General features: G+C 43.4%; 1 protein-coding gene across 1 annotated transcript in view; it reads left to right on the forward strand.

Annotated features, from left to right (window-relative positions):
* Positions 1-15,716, forward strand: part of ADCY9 (adenylate cyclase 9) — a gene marked incomplete at its 5' end in the record, with an annotated part of 83,064 nt that continues 67,348 nt past the window's right edge. Inside the window, one exon of the mRNA XM_005425270.2 lies at positions 1-1,483. Coding sequence (XP_005425327.1) covers positions 1-1,483 — 1,483 coding nt within the window. The remainder of the gene's footprint in view (positions 1,484-15,716) is intronic.

Consider the following 15,716-nt stretch of genomic DNA (forward strand, 5'->3'; position numbering starts at 1 on the left):
TCCGGCCTCCGCCGGCAGAAGAAGCTGCCGCAGCTCTTCGAGCGGGCCTCTTCCAAGTGGTGGAACCCCAAGTTCGACTCCAACAACCTGGAGGAGGCTTGCATGGAGAGATGCTTCCCGCAGACCCAGCGCAGGTTTCGCTATGCCCTCTTCTACATTGGCGTGGCCTGTCTGCTCTGGGGCATCTACTTCGGCATACACATGAGAGAGAAACAGATTGTTTTCATGGTGCCGGCTCTGTGCTTCCTCCTGGTATGTGTAGCTTTTTTTGTGTTCACTTTCACTAAGACTTATGCCCGCCATTACGTATGGACTTCGCTGATACTCACCCTCCTGGTGTTTGCTCTGACCCTCGCTCCGCAGTTCCAGGCTCTGAAGCCTGTCTCAGGAAGTGGTGACATGTCCAACCGGACTCTCCCGGCAGATCCCGCGGACACTTGTCTTTCTCAAGTGGGCAGTTTTTCTATGTGTATTGAAGTGCTCTTGTTGCTTTACACAGTGATGCACTTACCCCTGTATTTAAGCTTGTTCCTGGGACTGTCGTACTCGGTCCTCTTCGAGACCTTTGGTTATCACTTCCGTGATGAGAACTGTTTCACACCTCTGGGAGCTGGTGCGGTTTACTGGGAGCTGTTGAGTAAAGCCTTCCTGCACATCTGCATCCACGCCATCGGTATTCATTTATTTATCATGTCCGAAGTCAGATCAAGAAGCACATTCCTGAAAGTGGGGCAATCCATCATGCATGGAAAAGACTTGGAAGTGGAAAAAGCCCTGAAAGAGAGGATGATTCATTCTGTTATGCCAAGAATAATAGCCGATGATTTAATGAAGCAGGGGGATGATGAAAGTGAAAACTCCATCAAACGTCATTCCACCTCAAGCCCCAAAAACAGGAAGAAGAAGCCCTCCATACAGAAAACCCCCATAATATTCCGTCCTTTTAAAATGCAGCAGATCGAGCAAGTGAGCATTTTGTTCGCAGATATCGTTGGCTTCACGAAAATGAGCGCCAACAAATCAGCCCACGCCCTGGTGGGACTCCTGAATGACCTCTTTGGACGCTTTGACCGTCTGTGTGAGGACACTAAATGTGAGAAGATCAGCACTTTGGGAGACTGTTACTACTGCGTGGCCGGCTGCCCTGAGCCCCGGGCAGATCATGCCTACTGCTGCATCGAGATGGGCTTGGGGATGATCAAAGCCATCGAGCAGTTCTGCCAGGAGAAGAAAGAAATGGTGAACATGAGAGTCGGTGTTCACACCGGCACAGTCCTGTGTGGCATTTTAGGCATGAGGAGGTTCAAGTTCGATGTGTGGTCCAACGATGTCAATTTGGCCAATCTGATGGAGCAGCTTGGGGTGGCTGGGAAGGTCCATATTTCGGAAGCTACCGCCAAATATTTGGATGATCGCTATGAAATGGAGGATGGAAAGGTGGTTGAGCGCGTCGGTCAGAGCGTGGTAGCCGACCAGTTAAAAGGTACGTGCCTTTATTTTGTGCTTCTTTCTCTTTTGTGAGGGAACAGAGTTGCCCCAGTGCCTGCTCTGTGCTTGCTGACCGTGTTTTACATTTAACTTGGTGTGCTGATCATCACAAACACCGGGGGAATTACAGGATAAAAGATGCCAGGGAGATAAGCGTGAAAGATCATCTGTGGTACTCAACATAGGCTTTGAAACTCAGCGCTCTTTCTGAGTGTGTTGCCTTGCAGGGAGGAGAAGGTTCATGTGTTTGCTGTCTGCAAGAGGTTTTTGTTTTACTGTTGTGTGTCATCCTTTAATTCAGTAAGTAAACTTGTTAATTGACTTCATGTGCCATACAGAGAGCATATGTGTTTTACAAAATTATGTATATCTGTGAAAAGGTTTTTTTTTGGCATCAGGAGAGTTGGGACTGAGAAGGCATTTGGGAAAAATGACAGCTGGATTCACAGAAAGAAATGAGCACTGTAGATTTGGCAGTTTGATATGGCAAGTTGTTGCAGTTTGGAGTTAGGCTGGAAAAAGTTACTCAGGTGGCTCAGTGAGCTGGCAGATGCTCTCATTTCTGCAGCTCAAGGGATCTGGGGATGAAATGGCAAATTTGCCTTTTGGAGAAGAAAATGAAGGATCCTTCAGTTCCCCCTGGTTAAGAGTCTGATTTTCATTTTTCTGCAGTGTTCATTTTGAAGTGAAACTCCTGGCTGCTTTCTAGCAGCACTTAGAGGCGCGTGCAGGAGGATTGTACGAGCTGAGGATTTAATTGTCTCTTTTGTCAAAGCTGTGTCTCTCCAGTGCCGTGCCTTTGTCTCACAGAGAGATTGTTGTCTGCAGTGCTCGTGGTCCAAGGTGGGGAGCAGATGGATCTAAATGGGAGTGGAATATGTAACGAACCCTGTTATGGTCTGTGAGTTTATTTGTTCTGCTTATAAAAGTACCCATTTTGATGAAGTAAGCTGGAAAACTGAGTGGAAGAACCCGAAGGAGTCATAAACTGGCATTGTGATGGAGGAAGGAGATATTTGTGGCAACAAACACAAAAGGAGGCCAGGATGGTGGTAGAAAGGTCAGTGAGTAAGGACGTGGGGACAGCACTGCAGAGCAGTGGTGGCAGTGGCAGCTGCTTGCCCCTGGCAGGTGCTTGTTTTGATGTGACACAAAAACTTATTTTTGGTGAGCGAGCTGTCTGCGTGCATACGGCAGCGGGGCTGCAGCGGGAGCCTCCCGGCGAGCAGCGACATCGGCTGTGACATTGGTGCCTGGGAGCCACGGGGCTGAAGCAGATGTGTGTCCCTGGGCTTGGGCTTTCTGCTTAGCTTCTAAAAATACAAATTCAGTGAGTTTCTTTGGGAAGTGTTGACACTGATGTATTTCAGTGGGAGTGTGCTTTCAAGAAAACAGCATAAGATGTAACCTCGTTGTTACTCTAAGATGAATTTTGCTGTTCTAATGGAAATAAATTGAACAGGTTGTAGAGAAACAGCCCTGTGATATTTCCCCCTTCCATGTACCTTTACAGCCAAATGCAGGGTGAAGGCTGTGTTGTAGCAACAAATAAAATTCAGTATTTTTGCTGCATTTATAACTGTTCTCAGTATTAATCCCAAACTGACATGAACTTAGCTGTGGAGACTGGTGGTACTGCTCCTAAATATTCTTATTTATTTGTTTATATTTTCTAGGAGATCACAAGAGCACTGTGTAGAGCAATTATACCACGTGCCAGCAGTGGGTTTTTCATGGTCTTTCTCAGACTTCTGTTCTGTCCTTGGTTGCCATTTATCATGAGAGGGCACAGGCTGCTCTGCCTCCTCAGTACAGAGGTTTGGATTTTGCAGCTCTGAATGCATTTTACAGTTCCTCCTTCAGCCAGGGTACTACAGATGGACAAACTGACATGCAGTCTAGATAAGATGAAATTTGCTTTGTGAACTGACATTTAATGGTCTCTTCTTACCCTGAAATGTAGCTACGAAAGCAGCTGGAGCATGTGGTAAGAATTACTTTAACAAGGAATATGGGTTGGGCTTTGCTTTTTCCCCATTTCCCTTCTGTATTTTTTTTTGTAGAGCTGTAATCAGCTGCCATTTCTTACCAATGTCTTATGCAGTTATAGAAATCAGAAGCTGTGTGTATTTCTAAGCCAAGCAGACCTTTGCCATGACTGCCCTTAGCCACAGGTTTGTAGCACACTTAACTCTGTTCCCTCCCATCCCCAGACCCTCAGAGGATGTGGGAGTTAGTGGGTGCTTCAGAGCTGCCCGTTTTTTCCTGTTTCCTCAGAACTTTGTTCTGCAGCCAGATTACTCAGCTTGTAGGTAAATGCCATCAGGGGAAAAAATACATCAAAGCCAATGATAAAAGCCATCAAACAGCAGTGCCACGGGCTGGTGTGTTGGATCTGCTGCCGGGGAGGGTTTTGTTAGGGAGCAGCTCTGAGATTTAATAAGGAAAACTGAGATTTCACCTCTTAATTAATTGATCTCTGCCAAGCACCTGCTCAGTTCTGTGAATGGAGGTGCTGTTAGGAAGCTTTGCTTTACTGTTTTCCCTGAGAATCTATTGATAGTAGCAATAGAGAAGAGGAAGTTTGTAGTGGTTGTTTAATTATCTCATACCCCATACTCTCTTCAAATATAAAAGTGTTGTACAGATAGCAGACATAAGCTTTGTTTCTCTACCAGTACTTCAATTCTCAGCTTCCTTTCAACCTTTGATATCTTAATTATATCCTATTTTTTATGCTGTATGTCTAGTGTATTATCTCTTAATTGTCTGAGCTGCAGCAGTCGTAGCTATCTTTGAGGCTGAGTCAACAGGAGCAAGTAAACTCTTCAAAGAGCAAAAGTATGAGCTGTGCACACCATGTCCACGTTCTGCACACTTCAGGACTTCTACCTCACACTGCTTCTGGAGCAGGTCTTGGAACAAAAGCACCTCTGTGGCTGGAGCATGTCAGGAGTGCTCCTTTGGCTGGGCTCACCCCGAAGGAATCCAGGTACAGCTCTCCAGCGTGCACCAAGGCAGGGTGTGGAGGAGTCACTTGGGCAAACTGCTTCAAAACCCTGCTCCCCATTCCCTTTGAAATACTCAACTTCATGTGCCCCAAGTTGTCCTAGTGCTGCTCTTCCTGGTTTTGGAGGTGAGGCAAAACTAAATTTCTTTCTGGAATCTTAGCATGGGAGTATCTTTTCTTCCTGCTTTGCTTCCTTGGCTCCTTAGTGCAAGCAGGGAGGCCCTGGTGTGTTCCCTCCAGTTTCTGACTTTGGAATTAAATAGATGGTGTCTAGAAGAAACCAAGAAGGAGAGCTTACCAGTGATGCCTTGTAAAAAAATAAATTGCCTATTTCTGACTGCTCTATGTTTTAAGATTCCTTAGACCCCTGTTTTCAAGTACCTGATCCCCTTGGATACGAAGGGAGTGCAGGAGAGTTTAGCAGTGAATTTTTGAGATCCACAGAAAAACTCCAGCCATCAGTTCAGTTATATCTTCCATAATAATTTTCCTGTAGGATTTGAGACAATTCACTTTTTCTGTTTTCTTGCAGAGCTTCCTAGCAAATAAATTTATTGAGGATTATGAGATACTGAGAGTCACATAACACAGGTTAATGTGTCCCTTTCGAGCTCCGGGAGGCAGAGATCTCTTGGGATAGAAAAAACTTCTGCTTATGGAAATATTTTTGTTTTGCTCTGTTCTTCTTGGTTGTTTGCATTTCTCTTTCTTGTTGCTTGGGAGGTCACAATATTGCTATTTACCAGGCAGCAACTCTTCCAGAAATACCAGGGTCACCGGCATCTTGTTTTTTGAGTGCTCAAAATAAGCATGTTGGGGCAAGAATGCTTTCTCTGTGTTTATAGGGCATAGCACAGCAGAACCAAGATTTCATTTGGGGCCTCTCTGTGTGCACTGATACCCAAAATAATTCCCAACCTTTCTGCAGCCAGACATCTCCTTGTTAAGTTTGCCTCAAGGAGTGGCTTTATTGCTGTACTCCTGTTAGAAGCTCTTGATAATACAGCCACGTTTTTCTCTCTGATTTTGTCCCTTGTTTCATCATGGAGAAAATGCTGAGGGATTCTTGTGCTCTCTGCCACCTGGCTGAGGCAGGGCTGGTGGCACAGGGAAGGTTGGCTTTCACAGCACTTACTGCAGGAACACCCATCAGATCACCTGTGGCCAGCAGTGGCTGTTGTTGATAAAGTTTTTCAAAGATCTCCTGCTGATGTGCTGCTTTCACTGTTCTCTGTGTTTCTTTAAATATTTACTAATAATTTTAAATATTTCTTTAGTAATAAGGAAATTGGTTATAAAAATCACCATTTTGCTCATGGTGGAACCTTTTAGTCCATGAATAGCCTGGCTCTTTTCAGGGTGGCAGCCTGTGAGCCAGGGGATGCTTTTCCCATGGCACATGAGCTGCAGCTCTGCTTGGTGACCTGATACTCCACTGCTGCTTCATGTTTGGCTTGCAGGGAGCAGGACATGGGTGTTCCTGGAAGACAAAAATCTTGGTCAGGTTGTGAAGAAACAAATAATTGAAATTTTCTTCCCTTCCTCCCCTCTGCAGCTGCTCAGGGGAGGGCACCCCTGACAAGTGCTGGAGTCTGCCCTGCCTGCCCTGACTCCCTGCCCTTTACCAGCACTGTGCACAGAGAGAACTTGTAGCTGTAATGTGCTTCTGGAAGTTCAGAGGTAGATGAAAGATCAGATGAAAGTTTTCCTTGGCATTTGAGCCCAGCCTGCTCAATGGTGAAACCTTTTAGTCCATGAATAAATAGCCTGGCACTTTTCAGGGTGGCAGCCTGTGAGCCAGGGGATGCTTTTCCCATGGCACATGAGCTGAAGCTCTGCTTGGTGACTTGATACCCCACTGCTGCCTCATGTTTGGCTTGCAGGGAGCAGGACATGGGTGTTGGGTCAGGTTATGAAGAGAAATCATTGAATTTTCTTCCCTTCCTCCCCTCTGCAGCTGCTCAGGGGAGAGCACCCCTGACAAGCACTGGAGTCTGCCCTGCCTGCCCTGACTCCCTGCCCTTTACCAGCACTGTGCTCAGAGAGAACCTGTAGCTGTCATGTGCTTCTGGAAGTTCAGAGGTAGATGAAAGATCAGATGAAAGTTTTCCTTGGCTTTTTGAGCCCAGCCTGCTGGGCACAGTGTAAATCTAGAAGGCTTGTGCTTGTGCCAGCAGGATGGCTCTGCAGAGAGCTCTGCAGATTCAGCTTTGCTCTGGGGCTAAGGGCAGCTTTAGTCTTTAACAAGTGAGGGTTTTGGAGTCAATGAGGGGGTTAAGGTGCTTCTCTTGTGTCTTGCCAGCTGCTGTGCAGGTCTTTCTGTTCAGTTGCTGGTTTCATCGTGTTCTATAAAAGTAAGTCTTTAGATACAGGCTTTTTATATTTATTGAACTGACTTGTGACACACTGATTCTGGATTTCATGTGTTCTGATACTGATCTGATGATCAGAGGAAAATAGACAGAACAAGTGTCCATTTTTTAAAAAAGTGATAATTAAGTAAACGTTTATGTATTTCTCCTTTCCTACAAACAGAATTTTGAGTGCTGATCATGATAGAAAATTGTAGTGACCAGTCAGCTTACCAGTTTTACATAATCTGACCTGTTAACTGTTGTTGAGGTAGTGAGGTTCATGATTTTATGTGTGCCATAAGGTAGTGAACCTCATGTTGTGAGGTTCATGATTTTATGTGTGACAGCAAAAATAAAATATCATACACAGGTTGACTTCACTCCTGTATTTCAAAAATAGAAAGTATTCAGTGACAGATAAAGCATAATAATTAGAGGTAATTTGCACAAAGGCATATTGCCAGGGAGAAGCAAATTCTACATTGATTTAACATTTTGACATGATCTGTAATTTTACCATGTAATAGCATAAAGAAAAGGAGGTAAATAGTGACTATAGTTGCTCAACCTGGTTCTTGTCAAGTCTTCACTCTGTGAAGATGTCTTTCACAGCTATAAACAAAAGAAAGAACTCAGTAGGAAAACCTGGTGATTATTGAGCTTTCCAAATATGACTTGATGAAATGACATAACTTTTTCTCTAAGTAAGCCTAAGTTTGTGTGCAGGTACTGCTCAGACCTGGACAGGAAGGTCACAATTTCTCCAAATTTTGAGGAAGATTTTTTTGAGTTGCTCATAGTTTTATTTGTGCAAAACCAAGTAGAAAATTCTCTCCATTAAAAATACACTTCAGCTGCTTTTATTATTTAAGGGAAACTTGGATGTTGGCATTTGAGGCTTTGAGTTTTGATAACTGATTTACAGGCTAATTTGCTAGACACACTGAAAAATAATTTATGAGCATAGTTAGAACTCGTGTAAGGTTCTTCACTTTGAAGGGGATGGAGCCTAACCATACACTTTGTTTAACAACAGGGTCTCTGATTTCAATTTCTCATGTCCTGACACTAATTAATAAATAAGTCAATGCAATACTGAGGGTCTGATTGTCAGGTGTTGCAGCTCTGCCTGTTTAAGCCCTTTAGCCCTGGACACTGTGGGGTGAAGGAACAGTTTGAACAGACCTTAAAACATTTGCATCCTGCAGGAACTCCAGTGAGCATGGCCACAGTGAAGCTTCATTCCAGAAATCTCAGCTCCTGTGATACTGGAGGGACACTGTGGCTTCTGCTGCATCCTTAATCATCTGCAGAGTCTTTGACCTGTATTTCTGTCTTTGGCTACCCTAAATCTGGGTGCATGGTGTACACAGGTACCTTACCAATTGCAAATCTGAGTTTCCTTCTCCTGTTTACATCAGAAAATCTTAAGAGGTAGGGAACTGTTTAAATGCGAGAGATCACCTTCTTTAAATAAAAGCCTTGACATGGTGCTTTTTGGGGAAAAATATTGATGGGAAAGACAAAACAAAGTCAAAGACATATAATTTATATTCATCTTCTGTCGTGAGGAGGATGCATTATTTGAATGAGTTGTTTAAAACTCTTTTTGCAGTTATTTCACAATATGTACTTCTGCTAGTAGGCAAAGAATATAAGAATTTACATTCACCAGTTTTAAAGTACAATTCCACTGGATTTCAATTTGCTGTAGATTGTCCTGGAATATTATTAAAATGAGGGAATTAGCATTATTCCTTACCATCTACAGTTTGTGTGTAAGCTCTCTCTCTTGATCCTGAATCACAAGCTCCCTCCATCCATCCTGGCTCTGTAAGGAGAGACAGCCATTCCTCTTTCTGTTACAGCTGACTCTTGAAAATTCTCAGCTATTTTTAGATGATTCTCAATCTCATTTCTGTCCTTTGAAAAGAAAGGAAGAAAAAAAAATTCCTAGCCTTTAAATTTTTAACTTCAGTGGGAGCTGCTTTTGCAGAGAAGCCAGCTAGTCAATATAGTCTCATTAACACATTTTAACAGGTTCTGTTATATAAGTTTGCATTATTGTGATGGCTCTTTCATAGGTTTGGAGGGAATTGTTGGAACTCAATTTAAAGAGGAGCCATGCAGGGTTTGAAAGTGTAGCTGCTTGCTTCCAAGTAATAATTTGTGAAAATATAAAGTGGCAGTTGGAAGAGAAGCCTAAATTGGGGTTGTACCATGGAATTACAGCTCGTTCTTTTCTCAGAGGTCGTGTTTGGGCACGACTTCTGTCTTAGGCAGCAGCACAGATTTGGCTGGTGAGGTGGTTTTAGGAAGGCATTTGTCAGTATTGGACTACCCCAGAAATCTCTACTGCCCTTTCAAGCCAAATTGTTTCCACCAAATTAATATTCTCTTTCATTTGCCCCCCCGAATGTTTTAACCTTGAGCAATAAGCCTACTTTGAGGGATTGGTATTTTTTCATGGTTCTGAAATTTCTTTGTGGAGGAACAACATGTTCTAGATATATTTCTTCAGCTAACATCCCTCAGGATCAAAATCTCCCTCTCAACTGCCTGTAAATTTTTTGAGTTTGTATTTGCTACAGTAACTTACTGTGGGAATTCTTGGCAAACCATGTAAATAACGAATGTATTGCAAGTCTTTATTTCACTGATAGCACTTGATGTTCCTCTTGTTGCACGTATAAAACTGTTGCCTTCAACTGGACTTGATAAATTTAGAAATCACGTTGCTCTCATAAAATAGCATTACTTATAAAATCTCCAAAATTGACACAGTCCAGAAGAACTGGCTGAATAAAGTCTACTACCTTGGTGATGGGATCTTTCCTTCTGCCTGCCTGCTTAATGTGTATGGGAACATGCAAATAAAGGAAAAGTAACATCTTGATCATCTGCTCATGAAAGAACAGTTTGCTTCCTTTTGATGGGGTTTTTTTTCCCCTTCAGCTGAAGTTAACTCAAATCTCTTTGTGTGGATGTCATCCCAGGCTGGAATTCCCAGAGCACCTGCTGGGTATGTGATTCCATAAAGCACAGGTCCTGCCACTGCAATGGGGACAAAGGGGCTGTGCAGAAAAGAGCCCAAAAGCATCCAAATCCAGCTGTCTCTCCTTGTAAAGACTTATTTTCCTTCCAGTGTTACTAATTTTTAGGTCTTGATGGGAAGGCCTTCAAAACAGGGGGAAAAGTGGAAAGCAAAACTAACTGATGAACAGTACCATTGATATTAACAATTATTTGTATGTTTGAAGGGACAAAATGGTTGTAGTTTGACTGTGTTTAACTGCACAATAAGCTAAAAAAACACTAAAAACCCTCAGCAACACACACCTCATAAAAAAAGTAGAGTCTATAATTGAAATAAAACATGCTATGAAACATTGACACAGACCACAGGAAATGTATGAAAACTTATTTTGATGTTGGATGCTTAATTCTTTAAGTTCATTAGATAAATGAGGATGTTTGAATCAGAAATGGGATCTTTTCAGTTTTAAATGTGCAGCTTTGCTGTTTGACTCAGATGCACGTGCCTGAGAGAGAGAGTAGAAGTTAATTTGTGGTTGTGCTGTTTTCAGAAGACCTCCCTGGGAAGCTTTTTCGTAGGTGTTTCCAGTAGCTCTTGGAATCAAATTCTTTGCTTCTTTCACTGGTGTTTAGTGGACATTTGAAGTGTGTCCTGTAGGTACTGAGTGTCTCTAACCTCTGACCGACTTGGACGAGCGAGCAGCAGATAAATCTCCTGGAGTTGCTCAGGGCCTGACAGGAATGGTGCTACAGGCAGGATGTAATGAGGAAATGTTCCTGTATAAGGGCATTATTTGCAAAGAGACCAGGTACAACATCAGCTCCAAATTTCCTTTGTTTAGACAGCATGATGCTTGGGAAGAACTGTTTCCAGCAGGTCTGAGCTCAGCCTGTGCTCAGAGAAGTGGTCACAGGCTTCCAGGGCAGGGATGGGGACCCTGTGGTGTCACACACTGTGACTGTGCACCAGCAGATAACCAGGCTTTGATCCAAGGCTTTTTCAGCTTTTCCCATCTATTTCCAGATTTTAAAACTTGGCTTTTATTTGGAGTGGGTCCACAGGAGGCCACTAAGTTGATTAGAGAGATGGAGCACCTCTCCTGTGAGGAAATGCTGAGAGAATGGGTAATGTTCAGCCTGAGAAGAGAAGGTTTTGGGGTGACCTAGTTGTGGCTTTCCAGTACCTGAAGGGAGCTGACAAGAAACATGAAGAGAGTTTATTTACAAGGGTCTGGAGGGACAAGACAAGGGGCAATGGCTTCCTATTGCTGGAGGGCAGGGTTAATTGGGATATTGGGAAGGAACTCTTCCCTGTGAGGGTGGGCAGGCCCTGGCACAGGGTGCCCAGAGCAGCTGGGGCTGCCCCTGGATCCCTGGCAGTGTCCAAGGCCAGGCTGGACACTGGGGCTGGAGCGCCCGGGAAAGTGGGAGGGTGGCACTGGATGGTGTAAGGTCATTCCAACCCAAACCATTCCATGATTCTGGGCAGTTGTTTGCATCTGTCTGACTCCCTGTTTGGGACTGACCTTGCTGGTAAGATCCATGTTATGAAAGAGATTCTCTCTCATGCACATATAAGTTACTAATGAGACAATATGAGTAGTGTTTAATGTTTTACTTGCTGCTTGGCAATGTGGCATCATCTAGAAGCAGAGAGTTCTTTAAAATACCACGTGAGGATGAGAAAATTTATTATAAGTTGTTTCATAATTCCAATAAACTGTTTAAGAGAAACATACACACCCCGTGCCTCACCCGAGGTTCTGGAATCCTTAATGATCAGCAACTGCATTTTTCTGCTGAGAATGTTAAAGTAACATATATGCCTTTGGGTATGAAACATTGCTGCTGCTGGAAATTTCTGTGGATATAGAAATAAACAAAAGGTCTGTTAGTCTTCACTGAAGTCATATTTTCTTACCTGTGTCAGATGCTTTAATTTGATATTTGATGGTATTTTTCCAGAAATAAGTCCAAAAATCTTACATAAAGCTGTTGAGTTCATAGAATTGTGGAAGAATTTGGGTTGGAAGGGACCTTGAAGATCATCTAGTTCTGCCTCAATACCTTGGGCAGGGACACCTCCCACTGTCCCAGGCTGCTCCAAGCCCATCCAGCCTGGCCTTGGGCACTGCCAGGGATCCAGGGGCAGCCCCAGCTGCTCTGGGCACCCTGTGCCAGGGCCTGCCCATCCTCACAGGGAATAATTTCTTAATATCCCATCTGTCCCTGCCCTCTGGCAGTGGAAGCCATTCCCCCTTCTCCTGTCACTCCATACTCTCTCTTTCCCCATGTATATGTGTATATATAGCATTTCAGTAACTATGTGCACCCTTAGAATGTTTTTTATATGAAAATGATCCGAGTTGTTGCTGCAGTCTGTTATTTCTCCAGAATCAGATGCTTGGATCGTGTTTAGTCAGTTTGGAAAATGTGTTTTATTCTTGTAGCATGAATGGCTGTGTGTTCATGAACTGGGTGACACCTCTGACTAAAAGTTTTCCTTGGCTCTATTTAATAGGGAGCATCACAGAACTTACCTGGCAGTGGAAGGTGGGTTCAGCACATCAAGAATGCCATTTTTAAGTGTGAAGGCAGAGGATCCTGACAGGAAGGTGCTGGTTTCTGAGTCCTGATAAAGCACTGGGATGATCCTTTTCCTTTGTTGCTTATTCCTGCTTGGAGATAGAGCCAGTTTGGCCATGGCTGTTTGCTGATCAGGAGTCAGGGATGATTTTGTGTCCATAATGGGGTACTGAAAGTGAATCAGAGCATAAGGGAGGCATTTTTATCAGGCACAGTGTTTTCTGTGTGTTCTAAAAAACGCGTGCGTGATGTGGCTATATTTAAAATGGAGTACATCTGTTATGCATTTCATTCTTTCCAAGATTTCAGGAGGTGACAAAGTTGGAATTTGTCTTAAAATTCAGATTAAAATTTTGTTTTTCCAAGTTAGGAGATTTGCCTGCTTGGCTTCCATCCTCACCAGTGCTTCTTTGAAGCAGTGTATTTGCAGAGCACTTAAAGAAATGGTATTAGTTATGTATTTTGGGATTTAGGTTGTGATGGGAGTTGTATGATCCTAATATCAGCCACAGCCAAGTGTGCAGCCAAGAGGGTCATAAATCACTGTGAGTTGTGCTGCTGCTGTAATGGAGTGGGATTGTGCTGACGGGGCATTATTTGTCTGCCTCATTTGGAGCAAAGGATTTGTTAATTCTTGTGCTGCTTATTAGTGCAGGAGTTGGACCATGCCCCACCAGTGTTTGGGGCAGCTTTTGAAACACCAAATCCTCTGAATTCAAATGGCACTTGTGGAAGTTTACAGTTTGAATTGTGACACTTCAAAGAGGAGCTGGTTGGTTTAAAATTATTGAATTAAATTGGTTTTAAATAGCAGAATTATTGATTTGTGGAAATAATGTGATTGTTTGTGTTAAATGTCATCTTTGGGATGTTATGGTAACACAGCAGCCTGCGTGAGGGAAATACATAACACAATTCAGGAACTGCATCTAATATACATTGAGCATGCCTATAACTTGTCTAAATAAAACAGCTTTAAATGTAGCCTATGACTCACTGATACAAGTAAAGCAAAATGTTGCTCCAAAAGTCTTTGCTGCTGTATTTAGGTGATTGAGTATAAAATCAGAGAATCACAGCCTGGCTTGGGTTGGAAGGGACCTTAAAGCTCATCCAGTTCCACCCCTGCCATGGGCAGGGACTCCTTCCACTGCTCCAGGCTGCTCCAAGCCCCATCCCAGCCTGGTCTTGGACATTTCCAGGGATCCAGGGGCAGCCACAGCTGCTCTGGGCAACAAACCCAAAGAGTTACACTATAAATACAGATTTTTGAGGTCAGAAGAAGGATGGCCTGCTGTATTTATGTAAGTTTTATTGCCCTTCCTTTGCACATATATAATTACAACCCTGCTGTAATGACTGTTGGAGGGCAATCTTATGGAGAGTGAGGCAGTGAAGTGTAGCTGGTGTTAGATATCATCAAAAGGGTTCTTCATCCTTGGAACTTTATTTGTGAACTGAGGCACCTCTGGGGCAAGGAGCAGCATTGACCTGATGAAGCCTGTGCTGCTGCCTGGGCTCCTCAGTGCTGAGGAGCCAGTGGGGCTGAACCCCAGTGAGGTTTGTGTTCCCACAGTGACAGCAGAAAGACCCCAATAACCCACTCCATGTGTGCTGTCCTGCTCCACAAGGCTGAGGGGCTGTGCATGGTCAAGGAGGGAAGGAAGGTGAGGCAGCCTGAATTCATGGCTGGGCCACAATCCAGTAAATCCAGCAAGGATCCCATCCCTGTGCTGGAGCTGGTCGTGGCTCTGTTAGAACCTTGCAGGACAAAGAAATGCTTCTCATTTTCTGAGCTGCTTCTTTTCCTGGTGTGACTTTGCCCTGTCTCCTAAATGGAAGGAAATCATGCTTGACTTTCAAGGAAGTTTTGATTTATATACATTTGGTTATTTCCATATTAATATATAGCCGAACCATGATAAATGGGGATGAAATTTTACTCTTCAGTATTTACTCTTTCCTTTGTCAGGGGATAAAAATCTCCCACATTAGCACAATACAGGCACTGGATAGATCACCAGGTATTTGAGTAACTGGTGTGGATTAAAGGTGTGTTATTTGTGCATGGATATTGCAGTAAAGGAGGGTGGGTCAGGTGCCTGGTTTAAAAATAGAGTCTTTTAATTTTCCTAATGAATAAGCTCCTCATCTGTAGCTGTGGAGCCCATTCCTAAAACCCCCTTGTCCACACATTTGACTGAGTGTATCATTTTTGGCCATGCCAGTTCAATAACCTGCCAGAGGAGGTGGGTCCTCAATCCAACTCCGCTTCAAGCTCTCATTGGGTGTCTCAAGGGCTGTTTTGTGGTGTTCCTGCTTGCTCTTACAAACTTCTGGAAAACCCTGCTTCAAACTTCTGGAAAACCCTTCTGTTTCCTGTTCCCTTAAGTGGAATTGTTGCCAGTGTGAGGACTTTTTAATGTGACACCAGACACATCCTGAAGATGTGGTGATGAATCATTGCTTGCTCAAGATTTCTGCTGTACATTGTGCTGTGGGAATCCTAAAGCCAGGTTTAAATTCCAAGGAATCACCCCTGTGTTCCCTTCTAAACTGTGCCTGTGGCCCAAGAGACACACCAAGAGCTGCTCTGTGCTGAGGCAGGGACATGAACTCATTTATTCATAAGAAACTGTGCTAATGTTTTGGTGACAGTGGTTCCCAAAATGCTGTATTTGAGATTTGTCCAGAAATCCAGGTGCTTGTTACTGGAGCAGGGTTAAATAGACTAAATAGTGAATAGTGAGTAGCTAAAATTAGAATTACTGTTCCATGGCACACAGGGTGTCTCACTCTTTTTATTTTCTCATATCACAGTCCCACATATTTTCAGCCTACTGCATTTTTATTCACACGTTGAAGGGGCAGTAAAGGGGAGAATTGTACTTTGTGGCAGTAGAAATCCTTCATAAAATAATGGGAGGTCTTAAAAAGTCAAATCTGCTTTTGGATATTAGAATGAAAAGAGATGGGGGACTGTGGGCATACTGGGCACTGTCATTCCAAAAATGGGATGAAGGATTGCAGGTTCAGCACAGCAGCATTTGAAATTTTTTTTTGTAATTTGTTTGTTTGTCTGTTTAAAAACAAATCAGTTAATGACTGCTCTTTCTTTTGCAGTGTCACACTGGCTCTAGAAGACAGAGGGGTTTTAAGTGACACTTTTTTGGGAGGGAGGAAATGATTCTTTAATGGTTTAAAGTTTTCAAATGCTGCTTTGCATCTGTGGGAATTCCTGC

The sequence above is a fragment of the Geospiza fortis genome, unplaced genomic scaffold (assembly GCF_000277835.1).
Source record: "Geospiza fortis unplaced genomic scaffold, GeoFor_1.0 scaffold114, whole genome shotgun sequence".
NCBI lineage: Eukaryota > Metazoa > Chordata > Aves > Passeriformes > Thraupidae > Geospiza > Geospiza fortis.